This window comes from Tamandua tetradactyla, chromosome 10, assembly GCF_023851605.1.
Source record: "Tamandua tetradactyla isolate mTamTet1 chromosome 10, mTamTet1.pri, whole genome shotgun sequence".
NCBI lineage: Eukaryota > Metazoa > Chordata > Mammalia > Pilosa > Myrmecophagidae > Tamandua > Tamandua tetradactyla.
Genome location: NC_135336.1, coordinates 52,538,040 through 52,556,778, shown reverse-complemented (window position 1 = coordinate 52,556,778; position 18,739 = coordinate 52,538,040). Strand labels below are relative to the sequence as shown.

The following is an 18,739-nucleotide window of genomic DNA, read 5'->3' as shown; positions in this document are numbered from 1 at the left end:
GCAGTAGCAGGTCTCTGTTAGATGCCTAGGATTTGAAGTACTTGAGGAATATGTTTGGGTCCGGAGAGCTAAGAGAAATTGGCCCCCAACACTGATGGGTATCTGTGCTTTCATAAATACTTCTATTGAACCCATATAAGTGGAAACAGTAGCCCCAAATGGGCTTCATTACTAACTGAAAATTAAGTAAAGGGCCTTCATAGGAATTTATTTAGCTCCAATATTTTGGTGGTAATGTGTTTATAATTAAATGGGTTGAAATTGGGAAGATTCCCCTACATTTTTATTTAACATATTCTGCCTAAATACACCAGAAATGTTGTCTGTTAAATTGTTTTATTTTGGTTTGTTTTTGCATCCATGCAGTTATTAATAATTCAATACATTAGATACATTGAATATAAGATAGAACTAATTTCTCCCTGAAGCTGTCAGTCTATTAAAGAAAAGAAAAACTTGGAATCTTCCCTAGCAGAGCATTTGATGTTCTTTGTATAACACAAAATATTGTTTTATAAAGTTAAATGTACCTGCTCTCCATTTTATCTCATCCTCCCAATCCCATCCATCCATTTATGCGGCTAAAAGACTCAGAAGGCTGTGTTCAGCATTAAAATGAAAAGAAAATAGTAAATTTAGATAGAAAGCATACAACTCAATAAGAAGCTACTAGTACCTGTTTTGGAAATATAAAGCTATGTGGCATAAATACAGTAAAATTCTTTCTTCTTTGGTTCATTATATTAATACATAGAGCTCTTTCAGTTTAAATGACTAGACTCCAACTGGTTGAATGAAAAAGAGGACTTCATTGGCTAACAAAATTGAAAATTTAAGGGATTGTCTGAGATTTAAGCCAAATTGAGGTTCTCAAACTATGACTTCAAGAATTTCAAAGTTTCTCAGTTATGCTTTCTTCTCTGTTGGCCTAATCGTTGGCAGTGTCGTCCTTCACATTCGCAAGAGTATGTATCTCCAGTAAAAATTCCAACTCTGGATAAACTCAACTTTCTATTTACTCTACTCCTACCCCTGAGTATTAATGACAACCTGAGAAAAACATAAGCATTTTGACTGGTCTCACTTTACATTTTCATGATCTTTCCCTTGCCTATCTTCCCACCTTCTTAATCTACCTCTTGGCCTATTTTTAACCATCTCAAATTATGTATGAACAATTCCTGAGGATGTTGTCCTGTTCTGTGTCTCCATACTACTGTTGATGTTACTTCTAAAAACTAGTATGCCTCGGTATCTACTCATCACCTGGTGGCTTTCAAATTTCTTCTGATCATTCCAAAATTAGCTCAAGAATTATCTCCATTTATATACCTTGCTTTGCATCTGCCTATAGAAATTACCATTCCTTCCACTCTTCCTTTATAACTGTCACTTAAACCTCTATTTTAGTACCAGTTTTGCCATTTTAAAATTAAGGTTTGGATTTCTGTCTTCCTCACTAAACAGAAACTTCTATGAGGACAAGAAACCATGCTGTACCTTTCTTTGTCTCCCTATGCCCCAGCAGTTTTTATCACTCTGACTAATGAATATGTTTGCTGTTATTGACTGAATAAATGAGTTGATGAATAAGAATGCCCTCAAGAACTTTTTTCTAGAACTGTTTCTATATAAATTAATATGTGTTTTTAATCAGGATTAATTTCTTTACATCTTTTTTCTATGAAAAATAAGTTTTTTCTAAATAAATCTTTGAGTATATAAGCTTTATAAAATTTGTGATCTCTAATGGCTAATTAAAAAATTATTCACCTCAAACCACAATAACTGTCGCATTAAGAAGCTATAACCTCAAGTGCATCGCTAGGCCTACCAATATTCAAGTACTAAATATTAATATTATGGTTTATGTTAAATGGTATTTGAGCATCATTGACTCCCGGTGATTTACTCAGGATTTGTAAGAATATCCTATTCTACACTGGATCTTAAAAAAAGAGAGAGAGATGAACTACATATATATGAATATATAACTATTTCAATTGCAAAATGATTCTCAAAATCCTATCTCAACTGACAGTAACAATATAAAATGTAGAAAATTACAAATTAACTTCTTGAAATTTAGAATGTTAACAGTAGTTCCAGATATTTAAATACCTCAAAGATTTTTCTTTGCTTTTTGATATTTGTCACATGAAACCTACCTGTGAAAAGGCATCCTGATCATTCATTAACACATACAAGAATCTCTTTTGAAAATAATAAAGACGGAAAAAAAGCTTTCATTGTTGCATGAAATTACATGTGCTTCTACTTCACCATCAAATTGTATCGAAGTCACATTTTCCAATTATCTCTGTGTCTTTTAGTATTTTTTCTGCTGTAAATTAAAGTCATCAAGGAGAGTGAATTATTAAATCTCCTGTACCCCAATGTAGCCATTGACTGATGTACTGAAATGCATTGTTTCTGGAGAAGTGGTAGAGCAGTGAAGGAAGGCACAGCTCTGAAGTCATTGTTCAAAAAAGTATAATTCGAGCTAAGGGGCTCAACTTCAACAGAAATGATCCAGAAGGTTGCTTTCACCCAGCTGAGAATGTAGTAACTGGCTTACTTGAGAGGAAAATCTCTTATCATTCTCTCTTTTATTTCTAATTTTAGAGGCACTTTTTCCTACCATTAAATGATGAATGAGTATAAAAGAAAGATATTAATACAATACTATGCCGATAGCTCTTCCTCTAAATAAATACTTCATTCTAAGCATATGTAGGGATATTTGAATATATAAATTTTTACCACACTATTTCCTATTGATTTGTCCCTGAACATACTAAATTCCAAAATAAAAACATGTAAGAGATCGTTTATGAAACCAAGACATTTTTGAGCATTAATATTGCCATATAAATCGAATGAGAAAACTTATATTCTTTAGCCAGGGAATTTTTTCCTTATATCTTTATCTCTTCTACATGAACAATATACATTTTTAAAACATCTATAATATGGAAAACAGTATTCTAATCCCTTGTCATTTAGAAAGTTGTCACTGTTTTCTGTTGTCCATATAGTACAGTAGAGATGTGCCAACAAATAGAAATCCTCAGAAAATGAATTATTTTTGATGCTTAAAGTTTCAGTCGATGGTTCTGTCTTAAAAGTATTATTTTTACAAATTTTAAATATTTTTGAGAGAAATGTATTTCTATTTATGCATCCAAAAACCCAGTATCCTGGACATATCTTAGTATTTTTTAGCTAATCTTGAATGATCATGTTAATATATTGAGTTAAAATATAGCAAATCCATCTATCCTCCTTGAACAGAGGGCTGTTGGATTTTAAATCCTGGGTCCTAACTAGCATATATATTTTGGAATCTCATTTCAAATTTTTCAGTTTTCCCATCTCTTCTATTACTTTCAGCCTAACAGAGTTGTATTCAACTTCTTCTTTAGATGCCCAACCCCCTTCTTTTACTTCTAATTTACTCTTACTTTGCTGTTTTCTGAATTTAAAAATCAAATAAACATGTCTGAAGTAAGACTGTGAGGCATAGAAGCTCTTTTATGGAATAAACTATGTGTTCTTTAGTATTTGAACATCTGTCAGATGTCTCTTCAAAGAATATTTTTTAAATTTTCTGTCTTGCCATTGCTTAATGGCATTCCACATAATTGAGGTTACCATCCAGCAGAACTCAAATAAATATGATAAGATGAGTACGTGAATCTAGAAAACAGCTGTGGGGACTGGACAGAATGAGAATGGATCTAAGTTATATTTAAAAGGTAGGAATGAGAGGAGTGATGACCAACTGGAAGGCAAAAACTCGGTGGAAAGTTCCAGTCCTGGACATCTCTGAGAAATACGTACTTAATGAGATGGGATGATATTTCTCTTTAGGCAATGTGGAAGACTGACTTTTTAAAAAATAATATTTTGAAAAATAGTTATCTGGCCACATAAAGTAAGATGGATTGAGAAGAGAAACTGTGGAAAGGAAACATAATAGAGCAAAACTAGTCTGATCATGTGAGACTAAAGCCTGAAATGAGGCTGTGCTAATGGCAATAAAGACAAGACAATATAAGGCATGATGAAAAAATTGAGTTTGGATGTGGAGTTGTAGGGGAAGGTATAGTTAAAGATGACCCCTATGCTTTCAAGTTCAAATGACTAAGAGGATAACAACATCATCTACAAAGTAACAAGTGTTCATCAAAGAGCAACGTTTCCTAAGCTTTCATTCATATCTCACACTCTTGCACCTGAAAAAAAACGATGCTAAGGATTTCCTATATTAGAGGTTGTATTTGTTAACTAGGAAATTTAATAGTACCTACCTTTCAAGACTATTAAATAATAGGAGTAGATAAATTTTATAATGCATTTAAAGCACATAGCACAATGCTAGGGACACAATTTACTATTAAATAGTGATGTTGTGTCTATGATGATGATGATGTTGATGTTTTCATAATCATCCCAGTCCCATAGAAATCTGCATTTTACTTCCTGTGTAAGAGTACTACATTATACTCGCTTATATACAATGACTTGAATATTTATGTATTTTATTCTCCATAAAGGAGTTTAAGATTACTAATATAGAGATTTTAGAAATAAGTATATGAGTGCGTATTTTTCAAAATATCACAAACTTAATATTTTTTAAATTTGAATTAAAATTTTAATTCAAGCAAAGTTTATAAATATGCAATACAAGTTTGCAAAATAAAGAGATATATTAGTAACACTAAATTTACTAAGCAATTATTTAAGTTAAACAACACATTTGTTTATAAAAACTAATCTGGTTTCCAAAAAGTATGCAACTACATAATGTCTTCCTCTATCTGAACTTTGAATGCATGGTCTTAATACATTACAGCTACCTGAATTCTGTGAAAATATATGCCTCAGGTCCAAAACTCTTATACTATATTAAATATTTCACAAATTCAGCATTTGCTAAATATTTTCTTTTTAAATGCCATCTTCTTTACCTTCAAAAAGTTAAAGTAAAGCTATTCCTTATACTTTGCTCTTCAATGATTTTTTTATGAGAAAATGTGACATTTTAGAGCACAGTATTAATTCCCATGATATCAGTGCTATTTTGAAGATTAAGAAGTTCAGTGAGGACCTAATAAAAATTCTTCATTACATTATTTATTGGATAAGATGCAACTATTTAACTTGTCTCTGCACATATTATGAGCTAAAATTCAACACTGTAATAGAGTTCCTACAAATATCGTGATTAAATCATAGCAACTAAATCTAACTCCAAGGTTTAATGAATTTCTCTCACTGAAAATTGAACATAAATGACCTTTGTTTTTATTTACATTTAGATTTCTTATAAATCCTCTTAAATGTTCTGACGGTTTTCTTATTAACTCAACAACTGTCTGTAAGACTCAGATATTCTCAACTTGATATGTCATTTTTATGAGGATGTTTTAACTGTAGATATAAATTTGCACATAATATACTGCATACTTAATTTCCAGAAAAATATCTACTTCTGTGGAAGCCTTAAAGTACTCAAATTTAATAAATTATTATGGTAGAGAATTAAATGGTTTCTTTCCAGTTATATGCTACCTTTTATTAAATTTGCTTCTTATAACTCATAAGATTAACAGATATTATTTATTTATATTACTCATAATAAAATAAATCAAGATTTATTCAGATTGAAAGATATTAAAGGAGGTGATTGATTTAAATTTTTAAAATACTGATAATTTAGTGAATTATTATGGGAGTCATAGCAAAGAAAGGAGAAGTGAAACAGAAATATGGATGCCTGAATTTTGGTCTGCCTCTGTGAGCATGGACAAGTTCTTTAACTTCTCTGGGTGTCAGTTTACTTGCCTCTATTCTTAAGCAATTGATCACCTCATTCAGTTAAAAAATATACAGTCAGATTAGAATTTTAGAATCACGGAAAATTAGAAACACTGAGCAAGTACTTATACATTTTTAAAGTTTCCTAGAAGAGTGGTGAAACATGCAGCCCCTGCAATTTTAAGATACAGTTTTGTCAATGAAAAAAGTAATACATTTTTACTATGTATGGTATGTTATCTAATCTTTCCTTCAAAAAATGAAAAGAAAGATTAAAGTTTTGTTTCCAATTGCTGCCAGTCAAAACATCTAAGCACTTACTATGTATATATAACCTTATGCTGTGGGGTAGGAATGTATGTCATTAAGGTATGAATTAAGCTCTCTGTAAAATAAGAAATGTCATTCTTAAAACAAATTATGCAATACTCTTCCCATTTTTGTAAAAATAGACACCAAAACAGTGTATATAAAAGCCTAGTCTGATGGCTAAAGTCTTTGAGAAGCATTAAAATGAGCAATTATATAAAATAAATCCTTTAGTCCATTTGCTGATTTAGTTTCGCAGCACATATGTAAATAATCTTAAAATGAGAGATTCTATGAATCCATCAATTTTGTTGGTATTTTTGTAAGAAAGAAGAAAGGGTTATGCTATGGGTTATAACATCAATTCTTCAGCTGTTAAACAAAGCTCATTTATTTTTCCTTAGGATCCTCTATGCCCAATACTGAAATAAAGGTTAAATATGGTGTTTTTGGATCAGTATTAGTCAGGTTTCTCTAGGGAAACAGAACCAACGGGATTTGTGTGTGTGTGTGTTATCTGTATGTATACAGGCAGACGCAACTGTGGGGATGGAACAGTCCAAATTTCATAAGGCAGTCCCCAAGCTGGTAACTCCCATGAAGGTTTTGGCTGGCTGAAGTAGAGATGGAAATTCTCTCTTCTGACTGCAGAAATCATCACTTCAACTTGTAAAGCCTTCAGTTGATTAGACGGGACTTCTCTCATTGTTGAAGGAGTGCACATGTAATCAGCCACGGCTGCAGTCAACTTACTGGAGATCTATATCCATCCTCACAGTAACAATCAGCCCAGTGCTTGCTTGACCAAACAATTGGACACCATAACCTGACCAAATCAACACATGAACTTAGCCATCACAGTATCCTTGAACATACTTTCAAGCATGTACTAAGCTGTAAAACAATTTTAGTAGTGGAATGTCACCCAGGGAAATTTTAATATTGTGTCTATGTTTCAGCTTCCGACATGGCAGCGGAGCAGGGTCAGATCCTCGTGATAGCCACCGCGGCTGTCGGCGGATTCACTCTCTTGGTTATCCTCACTTTGTTCTTCTTAATCACTGGAAGGTAAGTTAAACATAATAGATTATTTCCATGCTGTGTTAATAATTATTATTTTATACTATTTAATATATATTTAATATATTTATTATTTAATATATATATTAAATATGTGTATTTAAATCCTTTCAAATGCAACAAAGCACATCTGAGAGAGAGAGGGATGATGAACTTTAAATGGGAGAATAACCACCACAGTTCTCTCTACAAGACCCTGAATATAGAGGCATCCAGAGACTTGATAAATGCAGTTGGAAAACTGCAAGTGATAAACACGTATTCAATATGTGACTTCTGAGTTGTCTTCTTTTGGCATGGGGAGGCTCTGGAAACTGAACCCAGCTCTCTGGCATGGCAGACAAGAACTCTGCCTGCTGAGCCACCATGGCCTGGCTCACTTCTGAGTTTTTACTATAAACAGATTAAACCATGAAAAGGGTTTTTCTTGGAAAACTTAGTGCAACAGAGATTGACTAATTTACAAAAAAAAAAGCTCTTGGTAAAGTTAGTGTTACATAAATGTGATATTTGGTCAATTACATATTGAAAGTATCTATATTATTAAAATTATAATAATTTTAATATTGATAATATATGTTATTATATATAGATATAAAATAGAAAATAATAAATTTCTCCATTTTAAAATACTATAGATGAATACTTTGAAGTAACAATAAATTTAATATAGCAAAAGGCCAAAGTTTGAGTCCTAATTTTCAGCGTTAACCCATCTGAACATTGGCTCTCTGTTGTTATATGTTTGGTATGAAAACTTTAAAATTATATGTTAATTTTTTAAAATATATTTAATAATGACCATGAGCCAGGTACAGACAATACAAAAATCTGACTTAAGAAAATATAAAATTCTATAAAAGAAAAGTTGTTTTATCTTATTTTACCCTTGATTATTGGGCCAGACTTTTGTCAGAAAAAGTGACTATCTGTAGATCACTTTTTCATTCTTCCAAGGGTGAAAATTTTTCCTTCTAGCCACCAATTGAGGCCAAAAAAAAAAAAAAAAAACCCTCAAGAGTTTTTTGATAATCTGAAGTGCACACATATTCCAGAATACCAATATCATGATTTAAAACTGCAATAAGAATGCTAGCCAGGGTGGGCCACGGTGGCTCAGCAGGCAGGAATGCTTGCCTGTGATGCCAGAGGACCCGGATTTGATTCCCGGTGCCTGTCCATGTAAAAAAAAAAAAAAAAAAGAATGCTAGCCAAATATACACTCCACACTGACGCCAATCTGGCTGGAAAAAAATACATTGCTGCCATCAGGGAAATTAGCTCAGTGAACCATAAACTCCCTTTGTTGTATTCACTTTCAAAACTCAAAACTCTACTCACATACCAAAATTTCATTAAAGTTCATTTAAAAATTACAGAGGATATGCATACATGAAAAATGTCATCCACACTTTTGACAGCAGGCTAAAAGTTATAAATCAGTAAATTGAGATGTACTTAGAAGGTACTTATCAAGTGCAGGTCCCTGACAAAATGTAACTTCTACCATTTAAGGGTGTATAAGACTTTGTAACAAACTCACTTTTTAGGCATTATTAAAGAAAAAAGAAACACATGAACATTCTCATACGGTTGAGTTGAAATAGTAACTTTTTAATGCAATTAATTGTAAAAGAAGCACATTTACCCCTGTTTACCTAAGTTCTTCATGTATATGAAGACTTATTCCTGAAATTAATAGGCAGTGTGACTGGGTCTCTTACTGTATTGGGAATATGATTAGCTGAGGAAAAAAATCTAACTATAGTAATGAGAAAAAAAACTGGTATGAAAGAAAGCAGGGTATAATTATAAATTCTTTCTAATAAATGTACTAAAGTGAGCATAGCATGACACCACCAGTAAACATTGCTGTCCAGCACTGCTACTATTTCTTTCTTTTCTCCTAAACCTAACTTCTGACAGCTCTGCTATCATCACAGCTTTGATAGAACACCTTTTAAAGTAGATAGAGCACTAATTTTTGAGGCTCTTAAAGAACTAACCATTAGCTTGGAAAACAAAATATTCAATCCCATAGCCTACAAATACCAAACATAACCTACAAAAACTTTAATCGATGGCAGGGATCAACTGAATGCAAAACAAACAAAAAACAATACCCTACACATCCTGGCAGAGTACAAATATTTTTTATTAAACAAGGTTCAAATTATTCTGGTTCTATCTAGTACTCTTGCAAAGAGAGGAATTAGAAGACAGTGAAAGCTGGATAAAGAAAAAATCCAGTGAAATAGAAGTGGTGAAAAGTGGAAAAAGGAAGGAAAGGGGAGAATAAAAAAATGTACTGCATGTGAAGTCACAGTGTCAATATGGTTAAGTTAAAAAATAAAAGTGAAAGAAGTTAGTCTGAAAAGGTTGTAAGATTCTAACACTATGACACTGTGGAAAAGGCAAAACTATAGAGACAGTAAAAAGATCAGTTATAGCCATGGATTCCTGGGTTGGTGGGAAGGAACTAATAGGTGAACCACCGGGCATTATCAGGGCATTGAAACTATTGTGGAATGATACTGTAATGGTGGACACAGGATTTTACACATTTGTCAAACCCATAGACCTGTGTACAAAAAAGAATTAGCCCTGATGTAAACTATGGAATTAGTTACTAATAATTTATCAGTATTGGTTCATCAATTGTACCAAATGTACCACAGTAAAGCAAGATGTTCAGATGTTGAGAACAAAGGAAACTATGTGGCGAACGGAGGATATGGGAATTCTGTTCTTTTTGTGTAATTTTGTTCTGTGAACTTGAAACTGCTCTAAAAAATAATTATTTTAAAAAAATTTAAGCTGCCAATACTTTATGGGTTGCTACATGTTTAGCAATCCATATTAGGAACGATAGTGTTAAGCAGAAGAATAGTGCCTGCTCTATTTTCATTGCCTTCTGTAACATAAGTGCTGTCACTACATTGTGAGTTTGGGGGCACTGATGTCTTGATAACACTGACAGTCAACTTTATAATTCAGAAAGAGTATTAAGTTATTAAAATACAATGGGAGGGAGTGCAAGGGTAGTTCGGTGGTAGAATTCTCACCTGCCATGCAGGAGACCCAGTTCAATTCCTAGCCCTTGCACCTCCCAAAAAAACAAGCAAAACAAACGAATAGCCAAACAAAAACAAAAATTCAACAAATGGTGCTGCAATAAGGGGATACTCACATGGAAAAGGAATGAAATGTGACCCCTGCCAGACAGCATACAAAGAAAAAAATATATATATATATATATTTTATATTTATATATATTATATATAAATAAATTATATATAAATTATATACATAAAAATTTATATTATATATAATATATAAATATTTTATATATTATATATATTATATTTATAATATATTATATTATATATATAAATATATATATTGTTATATATATAAATAAATAAATATATATATATATATTTGTTTATATATATATATATAAAATGGGATCTCATAAGGAGGTCTCAACTCCAAAGAAACAATTATATCATTTTTACTGAACTGGGATAATTTAGACTTGATGGTTACTTTTGACCCAGGAAGATTCTTATTTTCCATTTTTACAGTTCCTTTGAAAAAGTTTGAAATATTTACTTCAGTATGACTTTATTGAAATAGCTGTTCCTATTTATCCCCAGTTTTTTTTAAAAGCCTCTGATTTCCTAATGGAAGTTGATTTAAAATAATATTTTACAAATAATTCAATATAAAGTAAAATTGCATGGAATTTTAAGCATGTTTATATGAATTCTTATACAACAAGAGTTAAGGCCTTATTTTCACATAGAGTATTTTGGTAAATTATGTTTAAATAGCACATACACATGTGGTTAAGCATTCATTCAGATATTAGAAACTATTGCCTTAGTATATAAATGTTATGAATCAGCTGTGGTATACTTAAAAGAAAACACTGCAGTCCTTATTGGTTAAATAAGTTTAACCTAATAAACTTGAAATGTGGGCTCAGATGTTATCTTTATATAGGATTCCTGGAGCATAATTTAAAAACCATTTGAACAGAGAACTTAATGATGAAGAAAAATTCAAGCTAAATTATTTTCAGCTTTAAATTTCTACATTTGCCAATTTATATGACCGCAGAAAATACTTTAACATTCCACACAGTGGAGAGAATAATTTCAGTCGCCTAAGAGGGGGAATCATTTAAAGTATCTCTTAAACATTTTGGTAAGGGAACATTCATTGTCAATTATTATTTGAAGACTATAAAACATTTCTGAATAAATATTCAATTCGCCCTAGGATTTGAAGCAAAATTCACATTAAAAGATTGGATTGTATTCTGTTTAAGCATTTGAAATCAGTAGTTTGATGAACTTTCAAATAAATCATAAGGATGTTGATGAATATATCACCTAGAAAAATTGGGGAGATAAGACCTACCTCTGTACTTTGGAGCATGATTATTCTCTGAGAGTAGAGCACACCTCTACCAAATTGCAGATATTAGAAAAGAAAACCATCTCATTATTTAGCCAAGGGTAGAAGAAAGTTACTTAAGATCCTCAGATTCTGACACAAAAGACCTTTTTCTTTTTTTTTTAATTTGCCTTCAGAAGCCCTATAAGGAAGCAAATGACAGCTATTTGCTTATTATAAAATGTTCCCTAAGGTCCCTACCCTTTATATCAAAGCATTTTATCTTATATGGACTAATTTTGATGTGTACCAAAAATCTCCTATGGAATATTTTCACATGTTTAAAAGATGTTCTTATGAGAAGTCTTTGTGACAGGAACTTTGTCCATGAATGAGATGCATCTTGATGTTTCTCATATTTTGATTCTGATTAACAACTTCTGATTTTTATTAACAAACTTCTTAAAATGAGATTCTGTTTGCCCTTTCAAAAGGTGCCAATGGTACATAAAGGCCAAAATGAAGTCTGAAGAGAAAAGAAGAAACCATTTACAGAATGGTCATTGTGAGTATTATTTTACATCATGTTAGGGCTTCAAGAGCTCATTTCAAACTTGCATCCTATGAGTTGAGAACAAAAAAAATCACTCCCAGCCTTTCAGCATTAAGACTTTTCATTTGGTAGAAATCACACCTGCTTCTCATTAAATGTTATTACCTTTTTCCCAATTCTGCTTACTGGAAAATATGACAGACTGACTTTGCTAAAAATATAAGTTGACTGAATATATCTAGTTATTTACCACTCACAATGGCTCTAGAGCATAAGCTGGTTTTGTTTAGTGGAGCATTAGCCATAGAAATATTAAGGAACCATTACTTCTTGCAGGGACTGTCATTTAAATATATAACAAATTAATTTACAATTCATTACTCTAAAAAAGAAAATCAGCTCTTTAACTCTCAGAATATGTATGAAACCCTTGAACTGACTACAGGTTATATTCATTTGAAGGATCTATTCCCAAGCAAGCTATAATTACCACTATAGTTGGTTTGATAATTGCCACCCACTCCTCCCCAGTGCCTACCTCCATTTCCATCTCCGAATTGCAAACTACTTTGCCAAGATAGTTCCTCTGTCAAGAGAAGCTGGATTAACAAGAAAAAGATGTTCTCTAATTAACTGCAGTATAGAGATATTTGAAGCAACTTGTTTAACCACTTAAACTCATCTTTTATTTCAAATTGAGCAAAAGGAATAAGGGACTTTTCACTCTCTATCACCTTTCAGAGAAGGAAAGACTTAAGTGAGGAAATTACAAGCAAATGCAACAGGTTGTTTTAGAAGCAGGGCTGCTTCTAGTCTCATATGCTTACTCCAAGAGGGATCTAAGGACATCTGTGTTAGAAGTTCAACCCTCCCTCCTCATCGTTCATTAGGGCTGGAGTACGGCCAAGACAAATGTATTCTTAGCAAATGCTCTCAGGTTATTCTTTGGTACAGTAAGTTTGAGGCTCACTGCTCTGGCAGGAGAGGGAGAGCGGAGAGAGCTGATGCCTAGTATTAGATGATCTGGATATGCTGTAAACAGATGCAGAAACCTGTATCCAGACACCTGGATTGATAGATGACTTATTCTGGGAAACCTGAAAATTCATAACAGAGAATTTAGTACTGAGATGTAGAGGAAAAAAATGCTCTTGAGGTATTTATAAAATCTGCTCTCCAACTAATAGGTTAGCACAAGCTAAACCAGATGGGCCTATCAAGAAGAAATGAAAATAACCCAAAGCAGCTGAAAAAAGTAGAAGAAAGATAACAAACTGATGTTTTAGACACTTACGAGTTAAGTTAGTAACCAAATACGCAAAATTGGAACTAATGGGCAATGGTGGTGCAGTGGTGGAGTTCTCGCCTGCGGAACCGGACATCCGAGTTCGATTCCTGGTGCCTGCCCATGTGAAAAAAAAAAGAAAATTGGAACTGAGTTTGGGTATTTTTTTTCCTGTACTACATATTTTGTGTTTATGAGGAAAAAATATTATGCAATCCATGCTGCTAAAATGTGCATTGCTTTAAATAATTGAGTGGTTTAATTGCTAAGGCCATATGTGAGTTGCCAAATGATATCACTTAATATTAATATTAATATTATCAATATAACTATATGTATGATAACATGCCATTAGTTATCTACTAGCAGCTACTGAAGTAAAGGCAGAATATTTAAGATTTCAGTTTATAGTACTCAATCTGAAATCAAAACTCCTAATAAGTTACAAAAAATATTATATAAATAGGAAATAGAGGTATAGACTATCCATTCTCTTTTTCCCTAGCCTAAACTTTGGAAAGTCAAGGAAAACATCAACATTGCACAGTTATCATCAGGTCTAAGTATAGCTGGTAATATGCTTTATTGCTGCTATTTTGAGAGGTACCAACCTTCTCGTGGGTGCATACCCAATGCTAAGATGTTAGGCAGAATGTAATAAAAGCAGACAATGCACATAGAAAGACTCATGGAGCAAGTTACTTCTAATAATGGATATTTCACTGCCTACTCTAACCTTTATATAACCTTTTGTTTGATTTTGAAATACTCTTGTGTGAGCATATTCTAAGGAGACCCAGAAAACACCTATTTCTGGGTATTATATGGAGAACCCAAAATAAACATCAACCACTATGCCACAAATTTAGGATTGGTGTTTTAATCCCTACTAATTCATATTCTACAAATGTTTCTTGAGTGCCTATTACCTGTAAAATCATACCTAAAGCATCTGGAAAGATACAAAAATGTATGAGAAATGATTATCTGCCCTCTAAGAGTAGAGAACAGACACCAACAGGCAAAACAGAGGACTACTCTACAGGTAATTTGTGACTTTAAATACACACAAACAAATTATGTTACCATGAATTCACACTTTCCAACCATCCCTATTCATCACCCTAACTGCCCGTAGAATCTGATCACTTCCCTCCCACCAAGGAATGAGCAGTAACTACACAATCAAGTGAGCAAATTTAGTTCTTTCATTCCTATCCTTCATTCTAGGTTAGACAGTGGGTCCTTTCCTAGATCATAAACATTCTGGCCATTGAAGCAACAGCAAGAGTACAGAAAAGGGCCTATATTCTTAGCAGTCCCTACCCACTCCCTTCCCTCACTGTGCGATGGGGTCTATTCTTTCTTGCTTAAGAAATTATTGACGGGAAGAAATGACAGGACTTGGGCATGAGTTTGAAAAAAACTAATGCTTTAAATACAAAGAGTCCAGGAGCAACTCTTAGGGTTTACGTGTTATGAGGGAGGCTCTTACCCCCATACCCTGAGATAGGGCAGATGTGAAGTGTATCGGTGTTAGTGGACGGTTGAGCTGATTAAACTTTTTACAGAAATTTTTAAAAATGCATTTTATGAAACCTATCAGCTCATGCTGTATGAAACCACCAGGTCATTTTACATTAAGGTAAAATCAGTTTTTTGTCACAAGTACTCAAAGTTTTAATTAGGGAAGATGGAGTGCGAGTTGTGGAGGAAGAGAAGTAAGAATTTAAGTAATTAGCACGAATGACTACTTTAGTGTGTCACTTTCCATTTTAAATATTTATAAGATACATGCTTACGAAAATATTTAAACTAATGTATCATTCTTTTATTTTGTCGCAGTACGTTTCCCAGGAATTAAAACTTATATTGATCCAGATACATATGAAGACCCATCCCTAGCAGTCCATGAATTTGCAAAGGAGATTGATCCTTCAAGAATTCGCATTGAGAGAGTCATTGGGGCAGGTAAACTTAAAATCCATGCTTTTAAGATATGATTCTTTATTATGTAGCTGGTTTATCGACATAGTATTTTAAATCTTAACAGTTTTAGTCATTGAAAAAAATTAAGACAAAGAAATGAAAAGTAAAACTATTATTTTATATTTATTGATTACTAGAAAAATATATAGTAAGTGCCCATATTCAGTTTCCAAACAATGAGAACATTCACAAAGTTAATTTTTAACATCCTGTAATCTTCTTTCATTGTGGAAACAAATTGCAGTGAAACTAGAATGCTTCAGGAATTTATTCGGAAAATGCAACTTTGGTAGTTTGGCATAAGGCTATTATAGATTTATTCAAACCCTGACATCTATAGACATATACTCTAATTAGTATTCGTATTGATGACCTTGAGGCTTTGCAAAATTCAGAAGTGTTCTGAGAACCGTTGAAGATAGAGTTAAGTTCAGTATAGTTTTATACTACTTCAATGCAAATTAAAAATTCTTCCTTATGTAGAATCTTGATACTTAGAACATCATGTCATCAAACCATTCTGTCTTTATAAACACAAATTTACTGTGACTTAGTCCCCAAGAATGTATGAGGTGCATTAGTTAGGGCAGAGGCTAAGGTATCATGATAAAGAGACCCCTGGATAAAGACTTATTCCTCCCCCAAATATCTGACCCAAGGTGAGTACTCTGTGCTTGGCAGAAAGACTTGCAGGAGGTCTTTCAAGGACCCAGTTCCTCCTCCTCTTCATTCCGCCTTCTCCTAGTCTGTCATCCTTCTCTGCATGGTCAAAGCTGAGTCAAAAGCACATCTGCCTTCTAGCCTGTGGGAAGGAGGAAGAAAAAGTTTCTATGTGGCTTAGGCTTTTAGAAAATAACATGGAAATTGCAAACACTTCTCATATCTCATTGGCCAAACATAATCATATGGACACACTTAGCTGTAAGGGAGTTTGGAAATATAATCTGTGAGGAAAACCACAAATGCAGCTTAGAGGGGAAAATGTATTACTAAAATAGAAAAAGGAAACTGGATCTTGAGAGGAGAATTGATCTCCCCTGGAAACTGGACATCTTTCCTTTGGAAAGAACAGAATACACCCCGGCATGACATGACATGCCTCTGCCAAGCCAAAAAAAAAAAAGCGTTATTATTATTCTTTGTCCCTTCAGAGTTCTTCTTTCCCATCAGAGCCCAGTGCAAAATGAAAATGCAGGAACCCATTTTAAAAATCCATTAAGAATTTCAAGACAGTTTCACCAGAGCATTAAACAAAGTTCAGGGTCCCTCTAATCTCAAAGCTCTATGTGACTGCATTAGTCCAAGGCCCATGAAGCTGACCAAGCACAGAGAATTAGCACTACCTCAAGAATTCTGGGGACCTTTGGAAGGAGTCTTTCTTGCTTTCCTAGGCACTTAGGACACCTCATATTCTACATTACCAGGTCTCCCTCTGAGAGCTGACACATCAGTCCTATTCATTAATTCTAATGCTTTCAGCAAAAGAACCTGCCTTATCAGAAAGATTAAGAACCTGGAATGGAACCAAATTCTCTAGCCTCTACTGCTGAACAAAAGCATCAACAAGCATTAAAGGTATAACTGAAAAGAATGATTGTATTATATTCATTTGGTTTTGACTTTTTTTTTTCTTAAAGAGAGTGAAGGAATGGAGGAGAAGGGAGGTTGGATAAGCTCCAGTGAATATCATCTTTGGATTTATTCCTCTGGATCCAGAGAACGTGATGTGTCATTTTATACCTCATTATTCAATACTCATGAAGATACAGTGAAAGCATATTCTATTGTAGACGTTTGTGGATGAATTAAACTCCAATGTCTTAAATTATAAAGTTGAGAGATAAAAATCAAGCATCTTAAGTATTAACAATATAAAGAAATTAAACTCTTCTTTTATATTTTCCCACCAAAATATAAATTTTTACTTAAAAAAAAGTATCAGATACTGCCAGAAGCAAGCAATAACTATTAAGGAGACTATGCTAATATCATATTTAACCTGCTGTATTTGAACTCTATGAAGGCATACATGACATGCCTCTGCCAAGCCAAAGACAGAATTTCTCTCATTTGGCAAAGAATATCTAAACGATGGAGTGAATCCTATGCATTGGTGTCTCTTTATTATCTTTATTTATCTTTCATTAGTTCAACTTTCAGACAATATGCTGTGAGTCCTTTTACTGCCCATGTGAAGGAAAGTTATAAAAGTAAAAATCTTTTGCAAATCAAGCTGCTTTAAGATAACCCTCTCCTCTTGTGACCCACCCCAGTAGTGCTCTGTTAATTCACTCCTTTGGCCATGTTCCTAAAACTCTTTTTGTGCGCAGAAAAAAAAACTAGTGAATGTATGGGCATTTCTCACAGCAGAATGTGGAAAAAGCATTGCTCAGTCAAATTGAAGAAGAATTAATGAATTAAGTTATGTAACATCTGTGCCATAACTTGCACAACTGGTTACTTGCCCAATTTTTAATTGCAAAAACCTTTCTTAGGTTGTCTCATATCCTGTATTGTTTTTCCACCTGTTTGGTTTGCTGCTTTTCAAACTCTTGTTCCTCATCATCTGTGTGCATCATCCCCCATAGAAGTGTTGCAGAAGTGGGCTGGGGTGAGGGATATGAGACAGTTATAGTTGTCAGTTGAAAAATAATCAGGGCCAAATTAAGGCATTGCTAGTAGGAATGAAGAGGGGTCCCTAGTATCCACAGTGCACTGCTGAGGGAAAATTTGTCAGCCCTGCCTGTTTTCAGGTGAAGAAACTGTTAAGAATGCTTTTCAGGTTTCTAAAGGGGAAATACAATATATAAGCATTAAGTATTTCTTAAATGAGAAACAAAGCTAAAAATAGCCACATTATTATTCTTAGAAATAAAAGAACATGGGAAAATATCTCGCACCTAACCCATGACATGTCTTAACACATTCACTAAACAAATTTTATTAGATAGCTAGTATTGGTTTATAAAAGGCACCGTGCTAATTAATTTTATCTTATTAAATCACTATGTTCAACATAAAAATTTGTATTCAACCTGTCTTCCACAACTTTTGACCTAGGACTTCCAACTTTATAACCATCCAAATGCTATGATTGACAAGACCTTATAAATCTAATTTATCCAATTTTCTAGACTGAATATATATGCTTAAAATCACCCATCTTTCACTGTAAATTTTACAGTTTTTTTGAGTTTCCATGAACACTGTTTTGTTATAGTGACAGCTTATCTTTGTTCATCAATACAGGCCTGAATTTCCATGAAAATGCACATTTCCATTTAAATGAAGTG

General features: G+C 33.2%; 1 protein-coding gene across 1 annotated transcript in view; it reads left to right on the top strand.

Moving 5' to 3' along the window:
* Positions 1–18,739, top strand: part of EPHA6 (EPH receptor A6) — a 951,964-nt gene that overhangs the window by 661,208 nt on the left and 272,017 nt on the right. The window contains 3 exon segments of the mRNA XM_077118650.1: positions 7,095–7,203; positions 12,114–12,184; positions 15,303–15,428. Coding sequence (XP_076974765.1) covers positions 7,095–7,203; positions 12,114–12,184; positions 15,303–15,428 — 306 coding nt within the window.